Source organism: Bombus affinis, chromosome 1 (assembly GCF_024516045.1).
Source record: "Bombus affinis isolate iyBomAffi1 chromosome 1, iyBomAffi1.2, whole genome shotgun sequence".
In the NCBI taxonomy this organism is placed as follows: Eukaryota; Metazoa; Arthropoda; class Insecta; order Hymenoptera; family Apidae; genus Bombus; species Bombus affinis.
Genome location: NC_066344.1, coordinates 9936746 through 9961690, shown reverse-complemented (window position 1 = coordinate 9961690; position 24945 = coordinate 9936746). Strand labels below are relative to the sequence as shown.

The window sequence follows — 24945 nt, the reverse complement described above, 5'->3', positions numbered from 1 at the left end:
TGTCTCGATTGCTATTGGTTAACTGTGTCAAGTAGAATGCGTATGTATACATATCGGCTAAATCTCTCCGTATTTTTCGAATTTTTATAAATACACGTAAATGTTGAACTGAATGTTATCTATTGAGCATTTTTTTGTACTTTATGTATTGCAGTAAATTAGACTTGTGGTGAAATTTATTTACTGTTTTAGTTTTACATTTTGAACTTTAAAATATGCATGCCTTGAAGATACAATGTGTTTTCAAACCGGTTTGATTCTGTGGATAACGTCTCGTTTTTTAATAAAAAAAGGAACAGAAAAATTAAGCTGGAATTTCATGGGTAAGTAAAAAAAATTATTCATACGTGTTTATAACGTATCAAATATATTAAATAACTTTTAATGATACGTTGCACCTTTTATAATACATAAAGGGTTAGGATTTTTAATAATATTTGTTTCTGAGTACAATAAAATATCCGATTTTGAATGTACATAAACAAACAGTTATGTATACTTACATAATTCAATTTCTTTCCACATTCGTCTAACTTTTATAGTATAATTGTAACAATTGAAAGAAGTAATAATTGGTATAAATCTGATTTAATTTATTTACTCAAAAAAATATGCATGTATAAAATAATTGAAATATTTTTTACTTCTTAATACCTTACGTAACGATACCGCAACAAGAAATCTTATATGTCGTTATAAAAAAGAGGGAATCTACACATTAAAAAGTCTAGTGAGTTGATGAGGCAAATCATTATTATGAAATGTGATATCTATGAATGATACGATGCACCCATTTTGCGCTTTTTGCCATTTATATCGATTTGACTAACGGATATTTCTCTCGCACCATGTTGTCGAATTTTTTTTTTCGCTGACGAAATTTCTACTCGTTCGAACATAAATAAACAACAATTTTGCACAATATTTGTTTGACGTATTCGCCCCTCCACTCGGTTTGCTAACTCTAAAGCCGAGTTTACACTGTTTCACTTTAAAGGAACAGTGTAGTTTCGGCTTCACTTAGCTATATATCGTCGAATATCCTTCCTATAATTAATAAATTTTTTGCCTGAACTGGAACAAAGGTAACGAAGCGTTCGACGATACTATCGGTGATGATAATGTTCCATACTGTCGGTTTACAGTAAGAATGAAAGGTAATTGAAAGTAAGGCACTATAAGAATTGACGGTTAACCTCATCAGTCGTACGGTACTTTTAAAAATTCGACGTCACGATATTGCGAGATAAATGTTGAACGATATGCCGTTCCTCATTCACCTGAGAAAGATCATGTAGCCAATCAAACATGTAATCAATGACCAACACTTATGTTACGTATGTCTCTTCCACGTTCATATCTCTTCTCATTATTGTTACTATTACCATTACTATTATTATTGTCCTAGCACGATCAACACGTACGAAGAGTAATGCAGTAAAGAATATTAGATTTGAGAAAGAAAAAAGAAGTATTATTGCATATAGGGTCATCCCAGTTCTAAGTAAGTACGCGGATTGTTTTTGAGCAACTGTCTCTCTCGCGAGTCAAACTGATTCCCGTGCGAGCGATCATGTTCCAAACGGACACCTGCCGAAAGAGAAAACGGAGATCGGAGATCGTGGGACCCGCAGGTGTGCACCAGAACGTATCGTTTAAAACAAATGATAAATTATACCTAGGGCGGGACCCAAGGTCGTCCTTCTTTGTTTTTTATTTTTCTCCTCGTGCAGGCTCGGTTTGGGATTTACGATCGACCTCTCGGCGTCTTCGTTTTTTGTCTCGTCCGTTTCGTTTTTCTTTTTTTTTTTTTTTTTATCATTCCCTTTGGGAATCATCGCTTGCCAGGTTACATTTTGTTCACTACGAGCACGTTTCACGCTCCGCGCTCTAGACTCTTTCTTTCCCCTGTTGATAGAGATGACACGGAATTTCTTCAGTAGTTGTACGGTCCGTACTGCGATCCATGATAGTAAGGTCCTGGATATGCTGCCGGTGCTGGGTAGCCTGCATAAGCGTACTGTTGCTTCTGAGGATATACTAAAACCATGAAAAAAATAAAATATTAGTTTCGTTTCTCGTGCAGGAGGTGGTTCTTAGCTGCGGATAATCATTCTTCCGTCAAGGATATATCGTCATTGAAAATCGCAAATCTAGAATTTAAAGAGATAAATATACAAGGTGTCTCATTCAGTTTTTAGCTATCGATAGATGAAAGTGGTAAGATCGCTTCAAGATCCTTCAATTTTAATTGATCCTTCTAATGCATATGAAGTTATAGACGCGAATAAAACATAGTCTTTAATGATTGCATGCAAAAGACACTGTTATCGAAAGCTTTGAATCGCTTAACAGAGAAAGATAGCAACATGCTAAGAACCACGCTTCAATGTTTCAGTCGGTATTATATTGGCAGTTTTTATTTATTATGAGAGGGTAAAACGGGACTGGACGATGCCATTTCCGATCGATTTAAGAACTCGATTACTTAACAGACGAATTTGCACTTTAAATTCGCTCGATAATTACAATCCCGTTCTGCTAATAACTTCTTCTGATACGAATATTATTATCGATTATTCGACTTGACAAGAAGATGAGCTAAAATAGATACGGCTCCTATTTCGTGGATGTTCGAGACGATCGATCGAGAAATGACGTTGATTCTGTTTCGTGAGACGAAGTGTACTTTTGATTATTCGTTTTCGCGATAGTGGACGTGAATTAAATTACATTCCAAGGTGACTGTGCACGTCGATGAATACGCAAACGCGGAAATCTTCGCACAGCAGCAGACGTCAGAGGATCAAGCGTAAAATTAGGCAAGTGTGTCGCTTTCCAAGGGGCTACTTAAAACACACTTGTGGATAGCTCGTAGCTTTACGTAGCTTTTCTTCCGGTGTTTAGGATTTTTATCAAGAAAATTACAAGGTTAACACAAATATCCCGGTCGTAACCGAACTAGGATCAACAACCGGTTCAACGAAATGTCTGTTTAATATGCAGTTTATGAATAGCTTTTAAGCGATGACTCTCAGTGATATTGCTTTTTATAGTGAAAAGAAAACTTGAAACTGTTCGAAGAATGAAACACAAAGTATCGCTTAAATCGGTGATCGATGGAGATCGTTTCATCTAGAAAGTTTTCTTCAGGATCAGAGCATGACAAAATTGCTTTAATCCGCGGTGGAAACAGACCGTGAGCCGAACGAGTAAGAGTTTCACGAAGACGAATATCGAGTATTTTTGTTCTTTCAATGCATGAATGCTTAATGATTGATGGTATCCACGGATGGATAAACGGAGTTATATTTTAATCAACAACTTTACCTTATGTCGATCAGTATTTTATGTACAACATATCATTTTCGTACAGGGGTCAATTTATCTGATTAAAATGTTAAATAAGCGGGCAACGATTTGTCTCATTCTCTGTCAGTACTTTGATTTTCTGAGTATGATTAGTTAGGGATCCATTTGTTAAATCTATAATCACTTGACATTTATACATTATGTTTGTACTTGCAATCATTTGCACATTCTTATTTCTCTGTGATACGTTCCAAGGTGGGATTTATGGTCATTTTATTGTAATCATCTTAGAGTTGAAAATATATTGTTGTATTTGTTGATATAGAAGCAATTGATAATTAAACATTTAGATATATTTGAAAGTTTGATGCAGTCTTGTTTTTCTAACAAGATTTTCACGTTTCATTCCAATTAACTTTGTTCCACTCTCTGATGATTTTAATACCACGTAGTATGTTATTTATAGTTTTATCGACAAAATTGAAGAAGCGTCGGTCATACCAACCGTAAATGTCTCTGCTAATTTATATGCCAAACTAAATATAAGTATTCCGTCTACGATATATCGATTCTTTGCTATTCAAGTACATGTTAAGAAATAACTCTTCTTCGTATAACACATCAAATTTTAGTATCTGTTCGTACACGTAATAGATAATTAATTTAACGCGGCAGTCTCTTGTTTTGTTCTGTTGCGTTCGAGCGCTATAATTCCCTTACATCATGGTCTGGCGATTTCTACTTTACGTAAAATCTTGATTTATTGCTTCTACATCAACTATTTTTTCCGTTAAACTTCTAGTATCATCTGAATCGATTCGAGTTAGTAGAACGACTGTCGTTACTTTCAAACCAAGCAACGTCATTTTCGGGGTCAACCCAGTAATCATGAATCAAAGTTAGTGGTACACGATGCACGCGCAGACTCCTTTCTTATAACTATAAATATTTCAAGACATCTGTCACCACATTCGATTACAACAAAAAAAGAAAAAAGAAAGAAAGAACGTGATACAAAAAGAAAACTGCAAGTCAACGTGATTGCCATAGTCACGTCACATATTCCCACTCCCACTTTGTAGTCCATTTACATTTTTTCCAATCTAAAACTCGCATCATGTTCAAGCTAAAAAGCTATTCCATTAATTAATTCCTCGGCTTCCTCTAGTAAACGTTTCAAAGAAAAAATAATTTTCCAACCGAATCACCACATGTGGGAAGTAGCCGGGAAGCACGCGAGGGTTCCTCGACCTTAACAGGAGTCCGCGCGAGCTCGTCGTATTCGTGGCAAAAGCAAAAGGTGTTAAATATGTACCAGGCATGAGGTACTGCATGTTCATCGCCTCCTCGCGCATTCTCTCGCCCCTCAAGCAAATCGCCGCGGCGCTAAACAAGATCGCGCTGACCAACGACCAACCGACGCCGACCCAAGCGACCACGTACGACCAGTCGTACGAGATTAGTGAGTTGTCCTTCAGGACCTAGAACCGCATTCCAGAAAAAAAAGATGGGGGAAGTTAGTACGGTCGTTTCAGTGTTTTCGTGTCACCTGGCATGATGTATTGAACGTTCTGTGCCTGCTCGCGGGCATGCTCCCGCCGGAGGCAGGATGCCGCTATGAGGAATAGCGTCATCGTGCCTAAACACGTAGCCACCCCCAGCCAGGCAAGGTAAAACGACCAGCCGTACCACTGCACTGCGTTGTCCCTTAAAACCTGCGGGCAAATTGTTTTGTAAACAGTCGTGTTCCTTCTTCGAAAACCATTCTCCTTTTTTTGGTGCCACTCTTTCTGATCCTTGGTGCCTTCCGGCCGTTTGGGTCGATGCTTCGAATAGTAAAGTATGGCTGTAAGGAATTTTTTATTTGGAACCAGCAAGGTGAACCAATATATAACTGTTCCTCAATCTTTTTATCGAATCCTTCTATCGATCTTTTTATCAGCTAGTTGGTTTGGATTTGCGTTTGCAATTTGGTAAAGCTGAATATGAATTGGTTCAGCTTACTTGTATGATATAATTGCTGGAAATAGAATAATATGTAAATCGTAGAGATTGTTTTTAACCGCGAAATTGCATCAGGATTGTTTAAATCTCGTCGAAGCGAAGATAGAAATATTTTCGTTTGGTAAATATTGAAAGCAACAAGGTACTTTCTATATTACACAAGTCCATTGCGGTAGCGAGTGTTTATCGTATCTTGATGCACACATTAATGGACACGAGACCGACTCCGGAAATCCACGAGCAATTACGTAATTAATTTTCATAGACGATAGTTTGAAAAATGATAGTTGATGCCGAGTGAAAATGTCAATAAATGTTAACAAACTTTGAACATGTGTACACGCGCGGTAGCTGTCGTGTTAACCGGTGTTGGACTATACGAAAGTATATATTCATGGATAGGAAAAACGTTACTTACGTTACTCCATTGTTGATAGTACTCTTCTCCGACGATTTTCTCTTTCTCATAATATTCCACTCCGTGCCACAGCCCCATGGCGCTAGCACTTAATAGGCCTGTGTCGTCAAACAGATACCATTTAATACACATAATACTATTCTTTAAATATAATGCTGGCGATCGTCTTTCTTAAGACTTTTGATTTAGTTTAATGATAATTTAACGATTGTAAAATATTTTGACATTTTAATAATTGAAAAATATCTACACGTAGGTCTGCCATTAATCATAGAGTAAACGGTTAGAATATGCATTGAATTTACGAAGCCACTAACATGCTAGCAACATCAAGATTGCGGTGGCTGTGATATTTCCTGGTGACCTCTTCCAGCAGCCTACCACTCCCGTCCAGAATGCCGTAAAGATTGCGACGAATCCCACTATAAACAGAGCTATCACAGATCTGCCCATGTCTGAAAACCAATAAAGTACAGCGATGAAAATGGAAATTTAAGGTAACATCATTGAAGCCGTATCGATATTTTATTTAATTCGTTCTACGTACGAAGTCGAGTCATTGCATCGTCCGAGAAGCCCCTTGTTAGGTTTTCTTCGTCAGGGATGAAGTAATTGATGTTCATACAGTGTGTCTCCACAGGACTTAAGTAGGTTTGAACTGCAACAATTAGCCACGACAGAGAAACCATGTTAATCCGACGTTTAATTGACGCGTGCAGGATGAATTTACGAAATCCGCGGGAAATTGCGAAAAATCGATGCAGCCTGTTTAAGGAAGTTTCACGGTTGTTGCCGATAAATCGACGGCCATGGAAATCTGCCTCGGAGACGTTCTAATTACGCACGTGTCTAATGGCTAGTTGCAAAATGAACAGGATCCGAATTCTTCTACTCCTAATATGAATACCAGTTAGCAAACTATTACCTTTCAAACTGAAATTTATTTCTAGTTGAAACGTCATGAAACAAGATTATATTATATTCACGTGCTGATAATCGGTTATATAGAAGGTAATAGCAAATAAAAGTTGCTGTTGCAAGAAACAAAGTGATTTTTAATTACTTGGAGCAACTATGTAACTCGATAGGTGACTCGAATGCTTGTTCGAATCAATTCGAATCGATCGTAGGAATTCTTGAGCTAGAAGGTGTCGAGTTTTTTTGTTACAGCCCTGGCATATCGTGTACACGCGTATCGAAAAGCACGTGACCCAGAATGCAATGCGCTATCACCGGCTGTAAAGAATGTATGTACATGGCATGTGTATACACACATGCTCAAGTTGGTTGGCTCGAGTATACCTCTATCTTGTCTTTCATGGGCAACGGTACTCTTTGGTCATTCCAAATCTACGAAATACTACTTTCGAAAGGCATTTCACGTAGTGAAAAGAAAGAGTCGCGCTCGTATCGTGATGCTTTCACGGTTTCCTGTCTTTTCTAGGAACGTCAAAGAAAAGTGTAATGACATTAATTGCGAATCACCGATCTTTTCGATCCTTTACATGCTCCTCCTCCTTTCTTGTATAGAAGGTGTGTAGAGATTTATGAACTTTTCTATTCTTTTGAATTTAATTACGTTGAAAAATTATTCACAGATTTTTTAGACTTCCTTTTTCAAAAAGTTTTCCTCAAAAAAAAAAAAAAAAAAAAAAAGGAAAGAAAAAATTAAAAGATAGAAATAATGTGTACGCGTAATTCGAGGGCTCAATTAAGAGGCGTGAGGGATGCATCGCGCAAACGCGCATACCGTTTGAAATATTTGAAATTCAGCCGGTGACGACCGTTTCCTCGACCTTCTTCGAATCTAGTTTCGCCTAAACGAGGCGCCATGCCAAGATCGTTGACTCTTGGTTAACTGTATATGCATTAATATAGCAGCTCGTCATTCAGAAATATTCGGTCGTCGTAGCATCCATTCTGCCCCCCTTCTTTTGTCCGTTCTTACTACGATTTGTCACCTCGAGCAAGACAGAAAATATTCAAATAAAAGAAAAATCTTGGCCGAAACCGGACGATGACCGGCTTCTTCAAACTTTTCACGCGTGTATCGACGATGGTCGCCACGTATGCACCTGACCCCCATTTTGTAGCACGATTCCTGTCCGTGGAAATATCGATAAATGTCTTTTTACGGCATGAAACACTGTCAATTTAATTCTGCACTTAATTCATTATAACTACAACACGTATTTTTGACACATTGTTATTATAATTCCAATGAATGCTTCTTCCAATGAATGCTTTTTTCTTGTTCGCCGAGGTCTACGCACTTACAGTGATCACGTACGCTAAGTGAATCAAATACAAGACCGGAAATGGAACGCCGGAAACAAACGGAACGTCTGAACCGATAAGGAACGTGCGGTCGAAGAACGGTATAAGACAGTACACGTGATGTATCGATCGTTTGAATTGTTTTCCGCTCAAACGACGAGAACAACATCCATCGTTGTTCTCATTCCTCGAGAATTTCTCAGTACTTTCTATTCACTGGCGTTTCGTTTCTCGGCGCGTTCGCAGTTATAATAAAACTCGATATCGACTCGAACAACGAACAAAAATAGCAGTTTGTATAGTAGCTCTACCGAAAGTCCTTTGATTCTCCACGGCCGTGGCGTTCTTCCTCCGAAGGATACAGGTTCTTCATGAAACTCGAGACTTCCGGACAAACTGGAATTACTCCGTTACACTGCGGCAAAGTTTAGAAAATGCCTGCGTTTCTCATCGTGAGAAAATGCGAACCTTTCTCGAATAATGAGCTCATAGAATATTCAGGCTTCAACCGGAGGAATGAGTGGACGTACTAGGTGTTGATAGGCGACGCGAATTAACAGTAGCTAGTTATAATGCTGTATTATAACGCTACCTCACGTTCCTTTACTATAGCAATCTGATTTATATATTGTTCTCGATACCTTTTTTGGTTATCTCAACAACAAGGCCTAGAATGCTGTCTTTTTCTCTTTCTTTGACATTTCTGAATTAAGATGTTTAATTTCCTATCGTCATTTATAGAGCCAGCAACTTAGCAAGGTGTGCGTGTAATATGGGAGAATATAAAATTCCGGCATTCGCTTATCGGCACTCATGCGAATCAGACGGCGTTCCACCTAGTCCCATTACCGTTTTAATATTTTTGCTTTCCGTTATTTTGTTCCTTTTATCTTTATTACTCTATTAAGAAAAACATTGGAGGTTCTTCAGAGGGATAAAAATAAAGAAACGAATTAAGTAGAAAGTACGGGATATGAAATTTCGAACGTACGTCATTCGTATAATTTAAGATCTCCGAGTTTGATTATGATAGATATGAGTGCACAACTATGAATAGCAAAGTGTAAGCCGGTGGCAAGTGCCAGGTGCGGCAGGTTAATTCAATCATAAGATGTTACGTGGCTCGCATAATCCTGTTTGTCATTGTCTCAACGCTCTTAAATCACCATGAATTTTTGTGTATGTTTCCTTTATCGAAGCTACATAGGATCTTAAGTAGCAATCGATCCATGCTGCTACTGTTAATCGCGAAGGCTGCTGTAATCGTCACGAAATTCCTCTCATTGAAAAAGTCGCAGAGAAAGACTTCGCCCTTTCGCGTTTGTTGTTTGCATATGAACAACGATAATCCTAATTGCATGCGCTGTGAAGACTGGGAAATGCGGCTCTTTGTTACGAAGCTGCTGCTCTTGGCTCCCTTTCACGGGCCTGGCTTCTTTTATTATGCAAACGAACTTTCCATTTGTCGAACTCGTGCGATTGGCCATTGTACGAGAATTTTACGCCGAATGGAAAGAAAATTGTTCAATGTGAATTTAAAATTTTAGAAAATTTATTTTCCAAGTGTTGTTTCCTAACTAGGTGAATGAAACGTGGTTTATAAATGTCCACCTGTATATTGTTACCCTTTTGTGTTACAATCGAAGGTGAGACATATTTACTATCGATACTTAGTACCTTATTGAATGCAGGTAGATTCGATTTTAACACGCATCATTACCATAGAAAGTTGAAAGGAAGAAAAGGTAGTGGAGTAATTCACGGATATTATGTATCGCGTGAAATTAAGCAGATATCTTTCACGACAGATTTTGATCATTTGCATTTGCATTTGCTATTTACCAGGCGACTGTGAAACTGTTCTCCATGTGAAATTTTCATTTCACACTGAGCTGAACAATTTCACACCAGTTCGAACTAACTAACGCTTTACTTTATTTTGTATTTGTAAATACACGTTTTCTAAACACGATATAGTAAATACGAAATTATTAACATCTTAATCACGAAAATTTTAGTAAAATCATTTGCTAATGAGACTGCAGATTGATATTTCTAAATAGTTTATTTCAACGAACGAATCAATACGTAAAAGAATCGAGTGAAAATAACTGCTGGGTATGAAATTATGGTCGCAACAGTCCAGTTATGGATCTAATTCTAACGATCACGAAGACGCGTTGATTTCGCTGTAGAAAGACATTCAGAAGTACGTAAAGAAGAAGTTCACACAAAGCAAACGATCTCGTTGTGAATGAAATAATCTAAAATTTTCATGGTCTAACGATCGTTGGGTCCGAACCAGATCCTAATATCATGTTTTACCTCAGTTAGATACTCGTAAAAAAAAATTAAATTACCCATGATTACTTTGCAACATAAAAATTCCTGTCATTCGCAAAAACTTAATGCGGTTACTCTACTTTCCATTCATTGCTATGTAAGAAGCGAAAGAACAAAGCTTCGCATATTTTTACAGAATTTGACTAATCAACTTCTTATTGTGTATCTGACTGAGAACTATGTACAGTATATAGTATTTCCGTGAAACGCGTTCTCCACGTGATAGAAACAGACAGGATAGAAACCAGCCGAGTCAATATTGACCAAGCGACCTCGTAGAAGCTCGAAAGGGACGTCTTTGGACCATCACGTACACATCAGCAATTTCACCAGAGCCATTTCCTTTCTCCTCGAACTGCGTGCAACCGAATCGGCAGATTATAAACTCTTAACCTATTACGTGGGATCGAATAACCTGCGACATTACGGTATCGTAACATAGAAAGTCTCCGAAAGGCCGACATCTTTTATAGGGACCAGAACTCGCGAGAGTGAAAAGTCACTTTCGAGCTTTAGTCGCGTTAGATTTTCCCAAAATTCGCGAATATTTCCTTATTCGCGGAATTTGTTATTACAATTACAATGTATTCAAGAGACACGAGACCTTGCTAAACAATAATCAATTTCTGAAAGCGAAATTCCAATGAAAGACAAATTGTACCGCGACTTTCATCAACGTGAAACGGTTGTAGGTGCAGTGGCAATGAAATACGCGTATAGTATGTTTCACAAATATTTCACATTAGTTTTGATGATTCTTTAATAAATTGATCTTGAGTCGCGATAGATGCAGACGTTGCAATAGGACGAGGCTTTCACTTGAAACTATGTACGTGCCAAGTTACAAGCGGCCAAACTATCGCTTAGATAACGCGTTTGCACACAATTTGATAGCGATATATTCGGGAAAGTGCGATTACAATTATGCTTACCAGTCGGTGGCCTTTCTTTGGGATAGCATATCCTGAAGAGACCCTGCGTCCTCGTGTAGTAATAGTACTTTGTATTCATTTTCACCACCAAGTGGCTCTGCTCGGCATGCTTGGCTGCATATTGCTGCAACAAAACAATTTGTCCGAATGATTCACGCTATCCAACGATTCCTTCCCTTTGTATTCACACACGCGTCATTCTATTAGTTAATCACACCGAACAAACGAATCGTAAATGAGCGTAATCGACGAAAATGATCGGGCAGACGGTGAAAACGATAGCGAGGGAACAAGGAAACATTGTTGCAACGGAAAGTGAACGGTCGTTGGTTTCCGAATGCAGATTAGATGTGGCTGTAGTCGCTTTATGGAAATGTTATGATCGCTAGAAAGTAAGAAAGCAAGAATCGCGATTCTCCGTGAATTCGAAGAGGCCAAACGTCTTTCGATACGATTGGAAAAAGTCCGGTCGAATAAATTATCAGAAATTATTCATGAAACGTCCTCAGTCGATTCTCGTGAAACCACCGTTTCACAACTTGGAAGGAATTTATCGCTGGCAAACGACCTATTCATCGACTGGTGGCTAAGTAAACCGATGATCGGAAGTGGGACATTATCTAATTAGAAAATTACCTAGAATTACTAAAAACGTAGTCGATTCAAAAAGCGAGACCTTTCATTTTAAGAAATTTTAGTTACGATCGCGTTGGTACGCGTTTCAGAAACGGAAACTTAAGCTTTAGAAAATTGTCTGATCCAGGTACTCATAGCCCGAGAGTCACGCAGACTATCGCGTGGAATGAATTTTCGTCGGAAGTTACGTGTACCAGGTGAGGCTGAACCGGGTCCCGTGGAGGAAATTGCGGAAGGAAAGGAAATCACAGGCGTGTTACAAATTTTCAGTTCCAACGACAGGCACAGGTATCTATTCGTTCACTTCCTGAAGAAACGAAGCCGTGCGTTATCCTAGAAGGAGGCTTAGAGAGCGCGTTTACTCAACCATGTCGGCTCGAGTTCCGGACTTTCTTGCGATCGAGGATGCGCGCCATGCATACCGCCCTCGAAATTAAATGTAATTTTAGATCTTATGACAGCTCGGCGCAGAACCGTTCTTCTGCATCGTCGACCAAGTATGAGAATCCTTTTACAGCTATTCCTCAACATGGAAACGAGTTTCTAGTTTTCCTTTCTTACCACCGTTTCCATTTGCCTTCGTATATTCGCGTACATATTGTTCAAATTGTGTGAGAAAAAGAACGGTACTTTTATTCCTGGTTGCTTAATGGTTCAGTGATTGTAATTAGGTAGAGTACAAGTAAATTTAGCTTCCAGTTTCTTTTAAATCTAATTAAGAGAACGTGTTTGGGGAAGAGTCGAGGAGAGAGTGAAATACGTGACGGTGAGTTTAGGAAAATGAGCATCGCAGGCAAATTGTATATTTCTTCTACGATATTAAGTATATTTTTCGTGCCAAAGTTATCATTATACAACGAACTTTGATTATTCGTTTTATCCATCGATCCTTAAGCAACGTGCTAATTATTAGCGATTGTTATTTGGAAGATTACTGGATATAGCGGAACCAGGACAACGACGCTATTTAAATCTACCGTGAATAACTAGTACCCACATCGCTACGAGTGTGCTACATTTTTTAAAGACCTGTTTAAAGACCCACCAGTACGAGCGCCCCGGCAATTTCTACACTTGTGTGTGCAAAAAAAAAAAAACGATAATATCGCGTTCACGTAACATACAATTAAAGAATCATATAATATATATTATCATTGTAGAATCAAACACTATGACCGAATCCTTCGAAACTTTGACACACGAGAAATTACAATCGAACATTGCTACGTCCTCAACCATAAAAAGGATTTAAATCACTCTTGTTTTACACGAATTCCTTGCAAAGAGATCGATAGGGGCCACGTCACGGTAATTTCCAGGACATCTCTATCGGGCTCATTTTAGAAAGTACGCTGGCAATTTTCTGATACAGCATCACGTAGAAAGTGTAATAAGGCATGCGGAGTCGCGCGGGAAATCTTTCGAGCGGTGTGAATCGCACGAAACCAGAAAACACTTGTTTTCATAAAGCGTTTAAGATCCGTGTACTTATTCCGCGATATAATGATGGCTCGCTACGCGTGATTCTCATGCGTGTCTCGAGTAAATTTCCTGGCAAACTACCATCAACGTGTTTTCACCATTTCACGGACATCAAGACCTTTTTTCCTCAAGGTTTCATCAGGTATACTAATATACCTATTAAGAAAATCGTAGAACGTTGATTATCCAAATAATATATATATATCTTCTCAAACTTTTGATGGGTTGATCGTTAATTTCTTAATTTCACCATCGCTTTTATTTCTCTGTCATTTAATTTGTATCGAAACCCATCGAAATGCAACCTTAAGCTAAGAATATCACATATTACAAATAGATTCGTGCATTTTGTTAGCTTATAATTATCATGTGAAGAAATATTGGTGTAGTTTAACTCTATCAGACTTTTCTTCGGACATGTGCAAACGCAGGAAGGAACAACATTCCTGCTTTTTCCCCCTATTGGCTTATTTCAAAGCGTATGTACTTCCTCGTGAGCGTAATTCAGAAACGGGTTTCCTCTGAAAATGACGCTTCCCGCTCGTGTTCCGACGTGCTTACGCGAGATCATGACTATCGAGATTATCGACTACTGTAATCGTTTCCACAGAAGCTGCGAGGGAGCCTGTGTTTCTAGAGGAAACTTGAGAAATTTCGCATCCCACGTTCATGCTTGAACATAAGGCGCGGTAATCGGATTCCGAATACTCGCAAGTTGCAAAATCTTCTTAACCTTGAGGAACATCCACGCCTCATGCAACATTTTTCTATGAGAGTGCACGATCGGCGCGATAAACATTGTTGACGATATATTGCTTTAATTTCGCAACTTTTTCATTCTTCTTACATTCAGTTGTCTTCGTGAACCGATTCTCATAAATCTGATTATGAATGATCGATTGGAAATGCATGATATATTGTAATGATATGGAAATAGTGCTTGTAAAAATAGCAAAATCGCACAGCCTGTTTCCCGACGATGAATCACGCGACTTCCTTTCTTTTTCTGCCCACTTTTATGCTCGCTACTAAATAGATTGCATTAGATCCTCACGTAAACTTGGTACTACTGCATTTACTTTCCCGTGTCTATCGCATACTGCAGATACAAGATTATCAAATTCGGTTTACTGTTTTACAAATCATCCTATTACTACGATATTAGAGAAACACTGGAAGAAAAAGAAAGTCAATCATGGATAGGGTCGATAGTTTCTGAAGATAAACGGTTCTTCTTAGACGCTACAATAGATTTTAGTGTAATATAGTATCCGCTTTCTCAAGAATCCAAGAATCGTCAGCGTCGAAAACGACTTTGAACGCCAGGCAACGATTCGACTTTCCGCGATAATTAGTCAACAGGTGAACACGCACGAGTTCCAACCGATAGTCGGTGGTAAGAGAGGAAGGACGAAGGTATCGCGAGCGCCTGCAAGGTACACGTGAATCAACGGCACGTATAACGGACTCACGGTCCTTAATCGTTTGTCACGTGCGTGAAAAAGAAAAGAAAGAGTCGTAGAGGCCCATCGAGGCTTGTCCAGGTCGTTCCAATCTGCTTTCACATCGTTGTTTCGCCACCGCCACGCCGCGCTGTTCGCCTCGAGCGCGGGAACATCGTCGAGCCTCGGCGATTTCTTTGACATAGAAAGGAAAACGCAGACCCGACGCGCGCCGCTCAATGGGGATCGTTAGACATTAGAGTTAGACGAGAATCTTCGGCTCGCCACGAGCCAATTGTCGCCATGGCAAACCGTCCAAGACTCGGTTTGAACGCGATTCAACTATCCCGCGGCAATTAAACTGTCTTTTTTGCGGAGAAACTTAATATCGCGATGAAAGTGCGTTAATTAGTCGAGATTTTACTTTTCTTTCATTTTGGGAGGTTTAACGAGTCGAGGATGCCTCGCGACAATAGAAATCGTTCAAGTAGAGAGAGGATCCGCAAGCATGATTGATCATGGGGATTTGACGTTGCGTTGTCTCGGGTAATTAGCTTTTGTGCGTAGGAAACGAAGCAAAGTCCGGGGTCTAGGGTACTGCGTGAATCTCTTGGCCAATCTTCTACGTTGCGTCAACTCTCTGTATTCACTCGTATCGAAAGTATATTTCTTTATAAAAATTCCCTGGTGAAAACCTGACGGAACAAATAGGTGAAAACCTAGGAATACAAGATTTCATAAATAAACGAAAAATTGAGATATCGTTGAGTAATAAAAATTGAACAACGCTTATTCGGTTCGATGCAGCGGTTTTCAATTGTATAACACGTCGACAAACGGAAATGCAACGTGTTAAGTTCAACCGTAGAGTCGTGAGCTAACTTATGCACCGGTATCACAGTTAAAGGGACAAGTATGCGCCACATTCGCCAACGTTACAGCAACCTTGCGAATGATAAAGTGCGAAGTATGCCCGTGTGGGCGACAACGCGTAACCTCTGCACGTCAGCGCGTGGGATGATAATAGTTGGCGGGGATTTTCTGAAAAAAACTACCCTAGATACGATCTTGACATAAATCGGAAAACGTCCTGTTTCTAGCGACAGGAGAAAATGTATCAGGTTCCCTTTGTTCCGTCTAAATTAATAAAAAACGCGAATGATATATGGTAATTGTACGATTATATCGAGTGCATTATTAGCTTGTTACATGGTTCATTTATGCGATGTCTTGTTAACCAACCCTATTACCATGCAGGAACTTTCACGGCGGTACGGTCGACATTTTATTTTTTGTCTCAAAGACGCCTTTCCAGAATCAACAAAGTTGCTAGAAAAAATATTCTAGATTTTATCACCTTTTAACCGGAAGAGGAGATATTACAATAAAAAAGCGTTTGTTTCTACACGTTATGGAAAAACGTTCTCCTCGTCAAAGTATAAATTATTCGTTGTTATTGCAAGCAAATCTATCTCAGTAAAAAATCATGTTTGCTTCTCCTTTTTCAGCAACCAGTAGCGCAAGATATACATGTCCAAAGCAAAAAGGGGATATTGCGAGTTCAATGTCCTTGCGGGTTCGACGCATTAATTAAATGCCCCTTATCGCGGCCTGGATTAGAAAAAAAGAACATCGCGGCTCTGCTCACTGTGAAAACTCGTTCTTCAATAACATTTCGATTTTGCAAATGGAGCAACTTTCATTTCGATTTTTCAACACTGTTACGCGGTGAACCAGCCATCGAGTTTCCACCGATACACGAATAAATTCTCTTCGCTTTGATAACATTAATTTGCTACTGTTGAACGACATCTTCGTCTCTTTATTCGAGCTACGTTACATTTTATCCACTTATAGACATCCCAAGAATTTGATACGTTTCGATCCAGACGATCGAAACTTTATCGTCGTAAAAACTAAATTTACTAAAGACTAAAATTAAGTGCCTTCGAAGAAACGAATAGGAAACGTGATTTTACAGGGAACGCTAGCTTGCGATGGATTTTTCGTTTATATTTCTCGGTTACTTCAAGTTTGCGTAATTCGTTTCCCTCGTGCTTCGAGCAATTCATCCAACCGACTATTCGAGACATAAAACGAAGGGTTCCGTTATTTCAGGGAATATAATTCCGTGCACCCAGCAGGGGAACGCGAGGGATGTAATTTCTCAACTGTTTCTAGCATTCCACTCGTGTAATCACCTGTTATGCGCATTGGAGAATCACGCGGCCGGAAATGTGTGTAATTTCCTAATTTTCCTAGAAAATTTTAATTTCTTCTTATAATCTCTTGCAGCTTCTAATCTCAATCAGCTCGCTCTCAGTATCGCTCCGATTACTTTTTCTAACAGTAATTAAACGATTAAATCGTTAATGTTCCGCGAGACGTTCCTGACGAATTTACATCGAGGGATTATGGCGAGGAGGGAAATATGGCGAGGAAGGAAGAAGAAGGTCGAAGAATCGACTTTGCATTGTAATATAATGCGTCGTATACGTTCGAAGGCAAGGACGTGTTGTTCTTACTACCTGTTCCTTTGTAACTCGTGCCCTGAATCGATGTTCCGATTATGTCACGATTTCTTCAATGGAACCGCAATTATACCTTGCGACCGCAGTTCTACCGGTTGTTCATCGACGTAATAAACACATGCGTTCGTACGAATTATGCGAGTCGCAATCATACTTGCGCAACGCCGGGGGATCCTCCTGTCATTAGCCTATTTCTCGATTCGGCGAGTACGATCATTATTACCCCCGAGGGCGATAGACATTGACAGTCGACTTTGTCGTTGAATTTGTGAAAGCCTAGCTACACCAACCGTGTAATTTGCTTGCAAAAATATTTCTTAACGTTATTATGATCTCTACTATTCGACATCGCCTTCTAATGCCACTGGTACGTACGTTGCTTGATCGTTGGATTCGCTTTCAGACATTAAAAAAGCGATGAATACGTGAATCATGGAAATATCGATCGTCGTCGTTAAAAATGAAGTAGGGATTTCCCGCTGTAAGCATTCGCCATAAAATGTGAATTCAGCGAACGATTATGAAACTCTTGTTGCTGCTCGCGATTTTCGATTACCCAATGAAGCTCGACGGTAACGTAACGTTGCCCGGGTTCTCACGTTATGCCGTTCGTAGACCGGAATCGCGGCGTACCACCTTCGAACAATGATGCATTGACTTTGCGAACATTGGCCCACGCACCAGATTATTTCCTGACGAGAAATAGGTGATGAATGGACGCAGAGATCGTTCGAGAGACTACCGGCTAATAGACTGTGTCTTATCCCCTACAACCGGCAGAGACAGGCAGTTTGCGCAACAACGAAAGTACGTGGCAGAGAGGTAAAGGTTTATTGTTGAAAACGACATTCCGATCGTTCCCGCAATAGCTCTGGTATCCTTGCAATGCTCAGTTGATTATTATTGAATGGCCGCTGTTAATTTCAAAATGCAGACGTACAGGTGCGGTTTGCGGTCTTTAAATTGTCCATCTGATCGTTTGATTTTTGATATTCGATTTAAGAAAAGTGACTCTGATTAACATCGATCAGAATATCTTCAATAACAAATTCCAACAGCGATCTTCATCGCGCAATTAAAACGCCGCGCTGATGACGTAAGAATCGAACAACATGTTTTTTCCCGAGGTCTTACAGTTTCGTAACAGCGAAATTTGTGTTACAACGAGTTGTAGATATATCAACACGCATCGTGGCAATTCCTGTTTCATGTATCGATTAATGATACTTAAACTGTTCAGTAATGAGAAACAAAAGCGACGATGAACTAATCGCGAATCGATGTTCTCTGATAAACGGTTTGGGCAACTTCTTGAAAAAAAAGGAAGAAAAAGAAAAAAAAACAAGGAAGAAAAGAAATTGAGTTCTATAAACCGGTGCAAGGACTAGCATCTTGATCGATCAAGTTGGAGTTACCCTAGCGGTCCAGTCACGCTACGATCACGACTTGGTCGCAGAAGCTTCAAACATTATTCGACGCTCTGAAGCGTGACAAGCACATGAATGTTGACGAGCACTGGACCATCGAAAAGCAAGGTTTATTCTCAGGATTCAAGGTTTTTAAACGTAGACGTGCGAATTCTGTACGATTCCTTTGTTTCGTCCGATTACAATGCGTGACTTCGTTCGTGCTTCCCGGCAATTCTGATATCTTAGAATCTTGAATATTTCCTTCAAATTGACCTTATTTTATTTATAAGAAAACCTGCTTCTGTATTATTTTATCAATTTTTTTCTCGCACTGCTCTTCATTATACGAGTCGTTTAATGCAGAAGTGGCGTAAATCAATTTTTTGCCTTTAACAACACATCTCGAAAGCGTAACCTTCATCCCGTTTCGTAGAAAAGTGGTGTGAGCATATCTTCGTTATTTTCTCGGTAGATAGATCTCGGAATAAGCGAGAATCGTCAACTCGATCTCTCGCAGAATTTTTGCTTTATCCCACATTATCTAATAATCGACATTTTTATTTACACCGCTTTTTGCGTTAAACGGCTCATAAAATTCGAACAATAGCTCGGCATAAAAGTTTCGACATTGATTTGTTTAGTTCGTGCCGTTTGGAAGGTGTGATTAAATTTTATTATAGCACATGGAACAAATGTGAATCAACCGATACAAAGTCACGTTCGTAGTCGGCTTTGTCTGATCCCAGAAACGAAAACAGTTTGCGAGTAAGCTCTGCTTTGTGTGCAACACGTGCATTGCCAGCTGGTTTCCTGTTAAAACAAGTAGAAACCAATACGAAGAGGAAACAAGATATTACCAGATATTAGCCTTCGAACTCGGTTACTTCATGTTTCCGATAATTGCTCATGCTCATTACGAGCCAGTCTTCATTAAGGAAATCCCGTAAAACTTATTTTTAGCAAATGATACTGTACGTCATTTAAAAACATATCTGGGACAAATTGGCAATTCGAGTGGCAATTCAACAGCTTAGAGAATATAATCTTATCCATCGATATTTACTTTCCTACGGTCAGCGCAACATCAATTAATCTTCTTATTCCACGATGCCATAAGCAGAACAGAGGTCTCTACGTCTTTCTCGTGTTAATGCTAGAAGATGACTATCTGAAGCCACGCTAAATTGATCTCGACCAAAGATCTGCCGACTGAAAGAGGCGAAAAGCATGGAACATCGCGAAAGGGAAACGAGCACAAAGGTCAACGGGATTCCTCGGCCAAATAAGTTCTCGAGAAAAGAGGCTCTCCATAGCGCATGGCAGCGTAATTTGCCGATGTTGGAAATTAATGGCAGTCGACGTTGCACGATCGGAAGGCCGTAATCATTTGCACCGTTCAGGGGGAGATGGTACAAATAGCATAACTATATATACTGATCTGCCTGGTAGACGGTGACGGGGGAACAAACCAACATTTTTATTCTAATGCATGCTCATCGACTGCGATAGCCAAGGTAAACGCGCTCAAAACGCTGGCAAAAATAACAGAGCTTGGTACGTCATGCCTCCTCTCTATCGACCACGATCGACCGCTCCGCGAGGAAACTGCAATGATACCCCGACGATCGTTCGCCTAGAACCGACTTGCGATTAAATTACGGAACGAATTTAGTACTAGAATTAGCAGAATGATCAAGGCGATTGACTACAACGGGTCACTTAGCGAAAGTTACGAAAGATCTAGTTAAAATGAATTATTAAACATCCTGCCATTTGTGACGCTTCGCCAGTGTTTTCTTGAAATATTTTTCGTCTTTTCTGTCAATGAATTACACTTTACTTCCTTGTTGTCTTGTTGATAGTTCTAACATTAACATAACATTTTCGAAAAATATGGATAACATTCAATGCATTGCATATCTTTTTGGAGATCTAACATTGCTTCCCTGCGAATAGGTATATCTTGATCATTGACAAATGTCGCGAGGAAATGGCAAATAAAATCGTAGATTAGATGAAATTATGAATCGCAACGCCGTGAGTACGAAGTCTGAATTAAGAACAGCGGGATTGCGAATGAATGGACTATTTGAGAAATCCCTCGTGTCATAATGATAAATCGCGACAAGTTTTTCTTCTTGGACAACGTCCAAGAATGAGTATGCGTTTCCTCTGTCTCTCTGTGCTAAATTACGAGGATATTTGTGTCGATTGATGTCTTTTGACCGTGAGTCTCTTCTTCACGGCTCGATAAACTGATTCTTATAAAGCAACGATTCGCGACTGGCTCGATTTCTTTTTTCTTTTGATGGATCAGTCTCTGTTCAGGATTGAAGTCTATAATTAATGCAAACCGATGAAAGGAAGTTGGCACAAAGACAACTCTGTGTTCCAACGAGTCGATCTTACTCCAATTCCAACAAGTAAATAAAGGATAGATATATAGACAAAGTTTAAGAAAGTTCTAATCCTATCGAAGACATTGACCTTCCATCGATCGTATTCGTTAACGTTTTTCCCTTTTAATATGCTGTCGCTCTGAACATTCTTATGGTGGAGTTCAGTGCCAGTGGAGTTCAAACTCAAACAAGACTCGGTCTCGTGGCATTTCTCAGTAAAATTTATCATTAATAACACGTCATCTACCGAATAAGTCTCTTTGGTCGCTGAATCAGCAAGAAAGCTTCTCAAGAAAATTTACAAAGTCGGCTGATTCTTTTTTTCTTTGAACGCTAGCTACCAAATAAAGTGTCGAAAGAAAGCTGCGCGTGAACGAAATCGCGGCGTACGTTTAAGAGAAAAATGCCCGTGTCTCGGCACGATCCGCGGCCGATTCCCATAAAGGAGAGTGCATACGATTGCGCCGCTCCGCTGCGTGCTTTCTGATACGGCTAAACGCAAAACTTGTCGAGCCAACGACGACAAGCGCTGAAAATGGGCGCGGTCCGGAATGTCGATCGTTCGAAACACGCTGCGAACTAGAAACACGAGTGGCCGAAATCGAATTGCTCGAGCGATCGCAATCGATCCAACCGTGACATGAAAACCTCATAATTTTTCCATTCTAAACAAGACTGTTCCAACACTATAGGAACAATTCTGGTTTAATAACTGGTTTCTGCTAGAAGGTTACTCTAAAGAGCGTTTCTGTTTACGACGAACGCGGTTGATACATTTTAGATTTTATAAAGTTTATCGTAGAGTTTGTCATTTACAGAGATTTATCATAGTCAATTTGGGTATACGGTGACTACAAAAACTACTTACACACCATTCTACTTAGTATAGCATTTACGTACTAACTAATTAGATTCGAGTATATTAAATTTCGTACCATATGGTAGTATATTCATTTCGCAACGAAAATTCTATACCATGACAATGAAATATAGAACATGATAATAAACGTTTCATCACAGAATAGAAGTGCATGCACGGATACTTTCTGCCACTACCGTAGTAAGTATATACAACACGCGATGCGAAACGATGTTCCTTTGACGTATCTTCTATTAACACTTAATACCGTCAGTTGGAATTCCGTGACACTGAAATCGCTATATGTCGCGGAAGATTGAAAGTTTAGCAATCGTAGAATCATTTGCTTGGATGTTAACATGTAACGTGACAAATGAAGAGAACGATTCTTGAAATCTTTTAGTTACTTCACGCGTAGATGATTGAAGCTAAAGAAAGAGGAAACAGAATTCCTCGTATTATTCATCATCGAACCGTTCGTTAACCGACTGTTGAACTGGAAATACATATAAAAAGTAACACTTTCCAGGATCTTGAGGGGATCGTGACTTTAATGGAGTTCACGTTGAAGCGAGTTGCATGGAAGAACGGTATCGTTCGCTATAAATGTAATACGGCTTCCCGTGGAATATTTCACGAAAGCTTCGTGAGAATTTCTTCCACTCGACAACCACTCAACGCCCTCCAGGATGAACTTGACCTTCCACCCGAACATTCACCTGTGACAAGGACGACGGAAACCGAGGAGATTCCACTTCCGGTCTTGCTTCACGAACAACGAAATCGTTTCTTCGTATTTTCGTGATCATAGTATCGCCATCGTGAACAAGTTTGTCAAATATTTTGGAAGAGGAATTAAACGTTTATAAAATTTCATCGAGTCAGAAGCGGTAATCTGTGTTTTTTCTTTTTCTGAGGAACCGGAGGAATTACAAAATATGCGAACAACGGAACACTAACCATGCAATGAACGAACTTTCAAACACGTTTACCGTAATTCTTCTATGTAACGTATTATAAATTAGATCGCGTTTCAAGAACCATGTTTCTTTATTACTGAGAGTCAGCAGTGCATTTCTAACATCCCTTCCGATGCTAAAAATTCGAGAGTATAAGGTGTCATCGATGATTCTCCAGGAGGACGTTCTACGTTGGAATTCATGAAAATTCGCCACGAGCAATGTTGACTGCATCCGGGATGATACAATGAACGATACAAGGGAACCAGTACTTCTGCTATGAAAATATTGTGAAGCATTCCCAGAATGTAACGCTGTTCTCACGTTCGCCGTTCGAGAATCGTATCCTACATACGGGACCGCAAAAATCATCTGCGAAAGAGCGAGATATCGAGACAGTCACGTCGGAATGGATCAAGCAACGAACATTTTCGCACAAATTACTGTTAGTAAAAAGAAAAAGAGGGAACGAAGATGTATCAACTATAAATGATGTCCGATTACGATATTCGGTTATAGGGAAGAAACAGGGTTATCCATAGAACATGTAAGATAGAAATGAGCACAACGTGGCATCCTAAATTTTTTGTTCATAAAGGAATTCGCGACTGCGTCATAGAAAAAGTACTTGCAAAGAACGAATTCGAACCTGGATTTGGGCACGTTTGACCTCGGTGTAGAGCCAGTTATCCGTAGAAAAGGCGATCGCCAGAAGACCAGTGGCAATGATACCGGTTATGGTCGCGAGGGACAGCGTCACCGCGGAACAGGGCATCTTGGTATCCTCTTCTTCTTCTTCTTTTTCTTCTCTATTTTCCGTCGATTTTCCTACTAGATTCCACTCTGGTTAATGTTACGTTCACCTCACACGGCACCACAGCGAGCTAAAATACTGAGCAACAGGTAATCGACGTCGTCCTCGAGACTGTCGAGCATCCGTGAAAAAGTGAATCACGAAACAGGTCACGAACCGTTCAGAACGAATTGGTCCAGGAGGTGAGATAGCTTTTGATTCGATGGCCGAATTCGATTGCAAGGAATGCCTGATGGAGTACACGAAGAGGATACGAGGAAGAAGAAGAGGATCGATACTCAGCGATCAACGATGACGACGTCCTTCAGGTTGCACGATACTCCGCGATACACATTACTACCATTCTCTCCTACGACAACGACACTAACGGCTCGACTCAGCTTGGAGAAAAGCTGAGAGCCGACCAAGGAGAGAGAACCGGACCGGGTGGGGATGGATGTAGCCCCAGGCAGGTATATTACCTGTGTTTTACCTTCAGCGGTGCTCAACGCGCAGCGTTCTTCCACGATATCTTCGCTTCGCCTTCGAACCGTTTTCCTTCGGACTCAAAGGACTTGTCTTCCGCTATCTTTTCGGGATAATAAAACAGCAGTGGGTGGATACCTGCAAGTAAATTTTTCTATCGTCAAACACATTCTAACGATTCGACGCGTTTTCTAGCTTTATTGCATCGACCAAGAGGAACGTGTTTCTCTCTCGAAGTTTTCATGGAGATTTCGATGCCTGCAAACACCAATTTCTTTGTGCTCTATGATGCTACCAAATGATTAACATCATAAAATATTCTGTCGAATATTAGACGAAATTAGTGACTAATTAAAAGTGTCGACATTGAGTTTATTGTGACACTTAAAAATTGATATTTATAATAAAGTATGTTTATATTAAATATGATATTTGAACAAGCAGCGAGATCGATGAATGCTGCAGCTACGAATGCACGAGAGTTGAAAGAATTCCAGAAAATGAGAACAGTTTCGCTGTAGCTATCTGTCTGCTTTCATAAAGCATTCCTTTCTTGTTCCTTTACTAAACAATCTCACCACGGTGAGATAAAGTCGATGCAAACGTCAGGGAAAAGCGTGGAATTCCTTGCATTCTATGAAGAAATCGCGAATCTCTTGTCTC

General features: G+C 39.7%; 1 protein-coding gene and 1 long non-coding RNA gene across 8 annotated transcripts; one reads left to right on the top strand and one right to left on the bottom strand.

The window, feature by feature from the left end:
- The first annotated feature begins 37 nt into the window (after positions 1-37).
- Positions 38-23917, top strand: LOC126925439 (uncharacterized). Of its 5 annotated transcripts, XR_007713987.1 has the most exons (4): positions 38-323; positions 12050-12210; positions 22206-22245; positions 22574-23917. It is a non-coding gene; the product is annotated as an uncharacterized LOC126925439 (long non-coding RNA). The 5 variants fall into 5 exon arrangements; XR_007713949.1 differs by lacking the exon at positions 12050-12210; XR_007713956.1 differs by lacking the exon at positions 22206-22245.
- Positions 349-23795, bottom strand: LOC126923792 (uncharacterized). 3 transcript variants are annotated; one of them, XM_050737748.1, is made up of 7 exons: positions 23653-23795; positions 11287-11410; positions 6282-6392; positions 6052-6189; positions 5735-5832; positions 4862-5027; positions 349-2040 (listed from the first exon to the last, which is right to left on the bottom strand). In XM_050737748.1, exons 1-7 carry the CDS (start codon positions 23776-23778, stop codon positions 1937-1939), a joined length of 867 nt encoding a protein of 288 aa, XP_050593705.1. In that variant the 5' UTR covers positions 23779-23795; the 3' UTR covers positions 349-1936. The 3 variants fall into 3 exon arrangements, with proteins under 3 accessions (XP_050593705.1, XP_050593615.1, XP_050593781.1); XM_050737658.1 differs by lacking the exon at positions 4862-5027 and adding an exon at positions 4628-4793; XM_050737824.1 differs by lacking the exon at positions 4862-5027.
- Positions 23918-24945: the final 1028 nt, after the last annotated feature.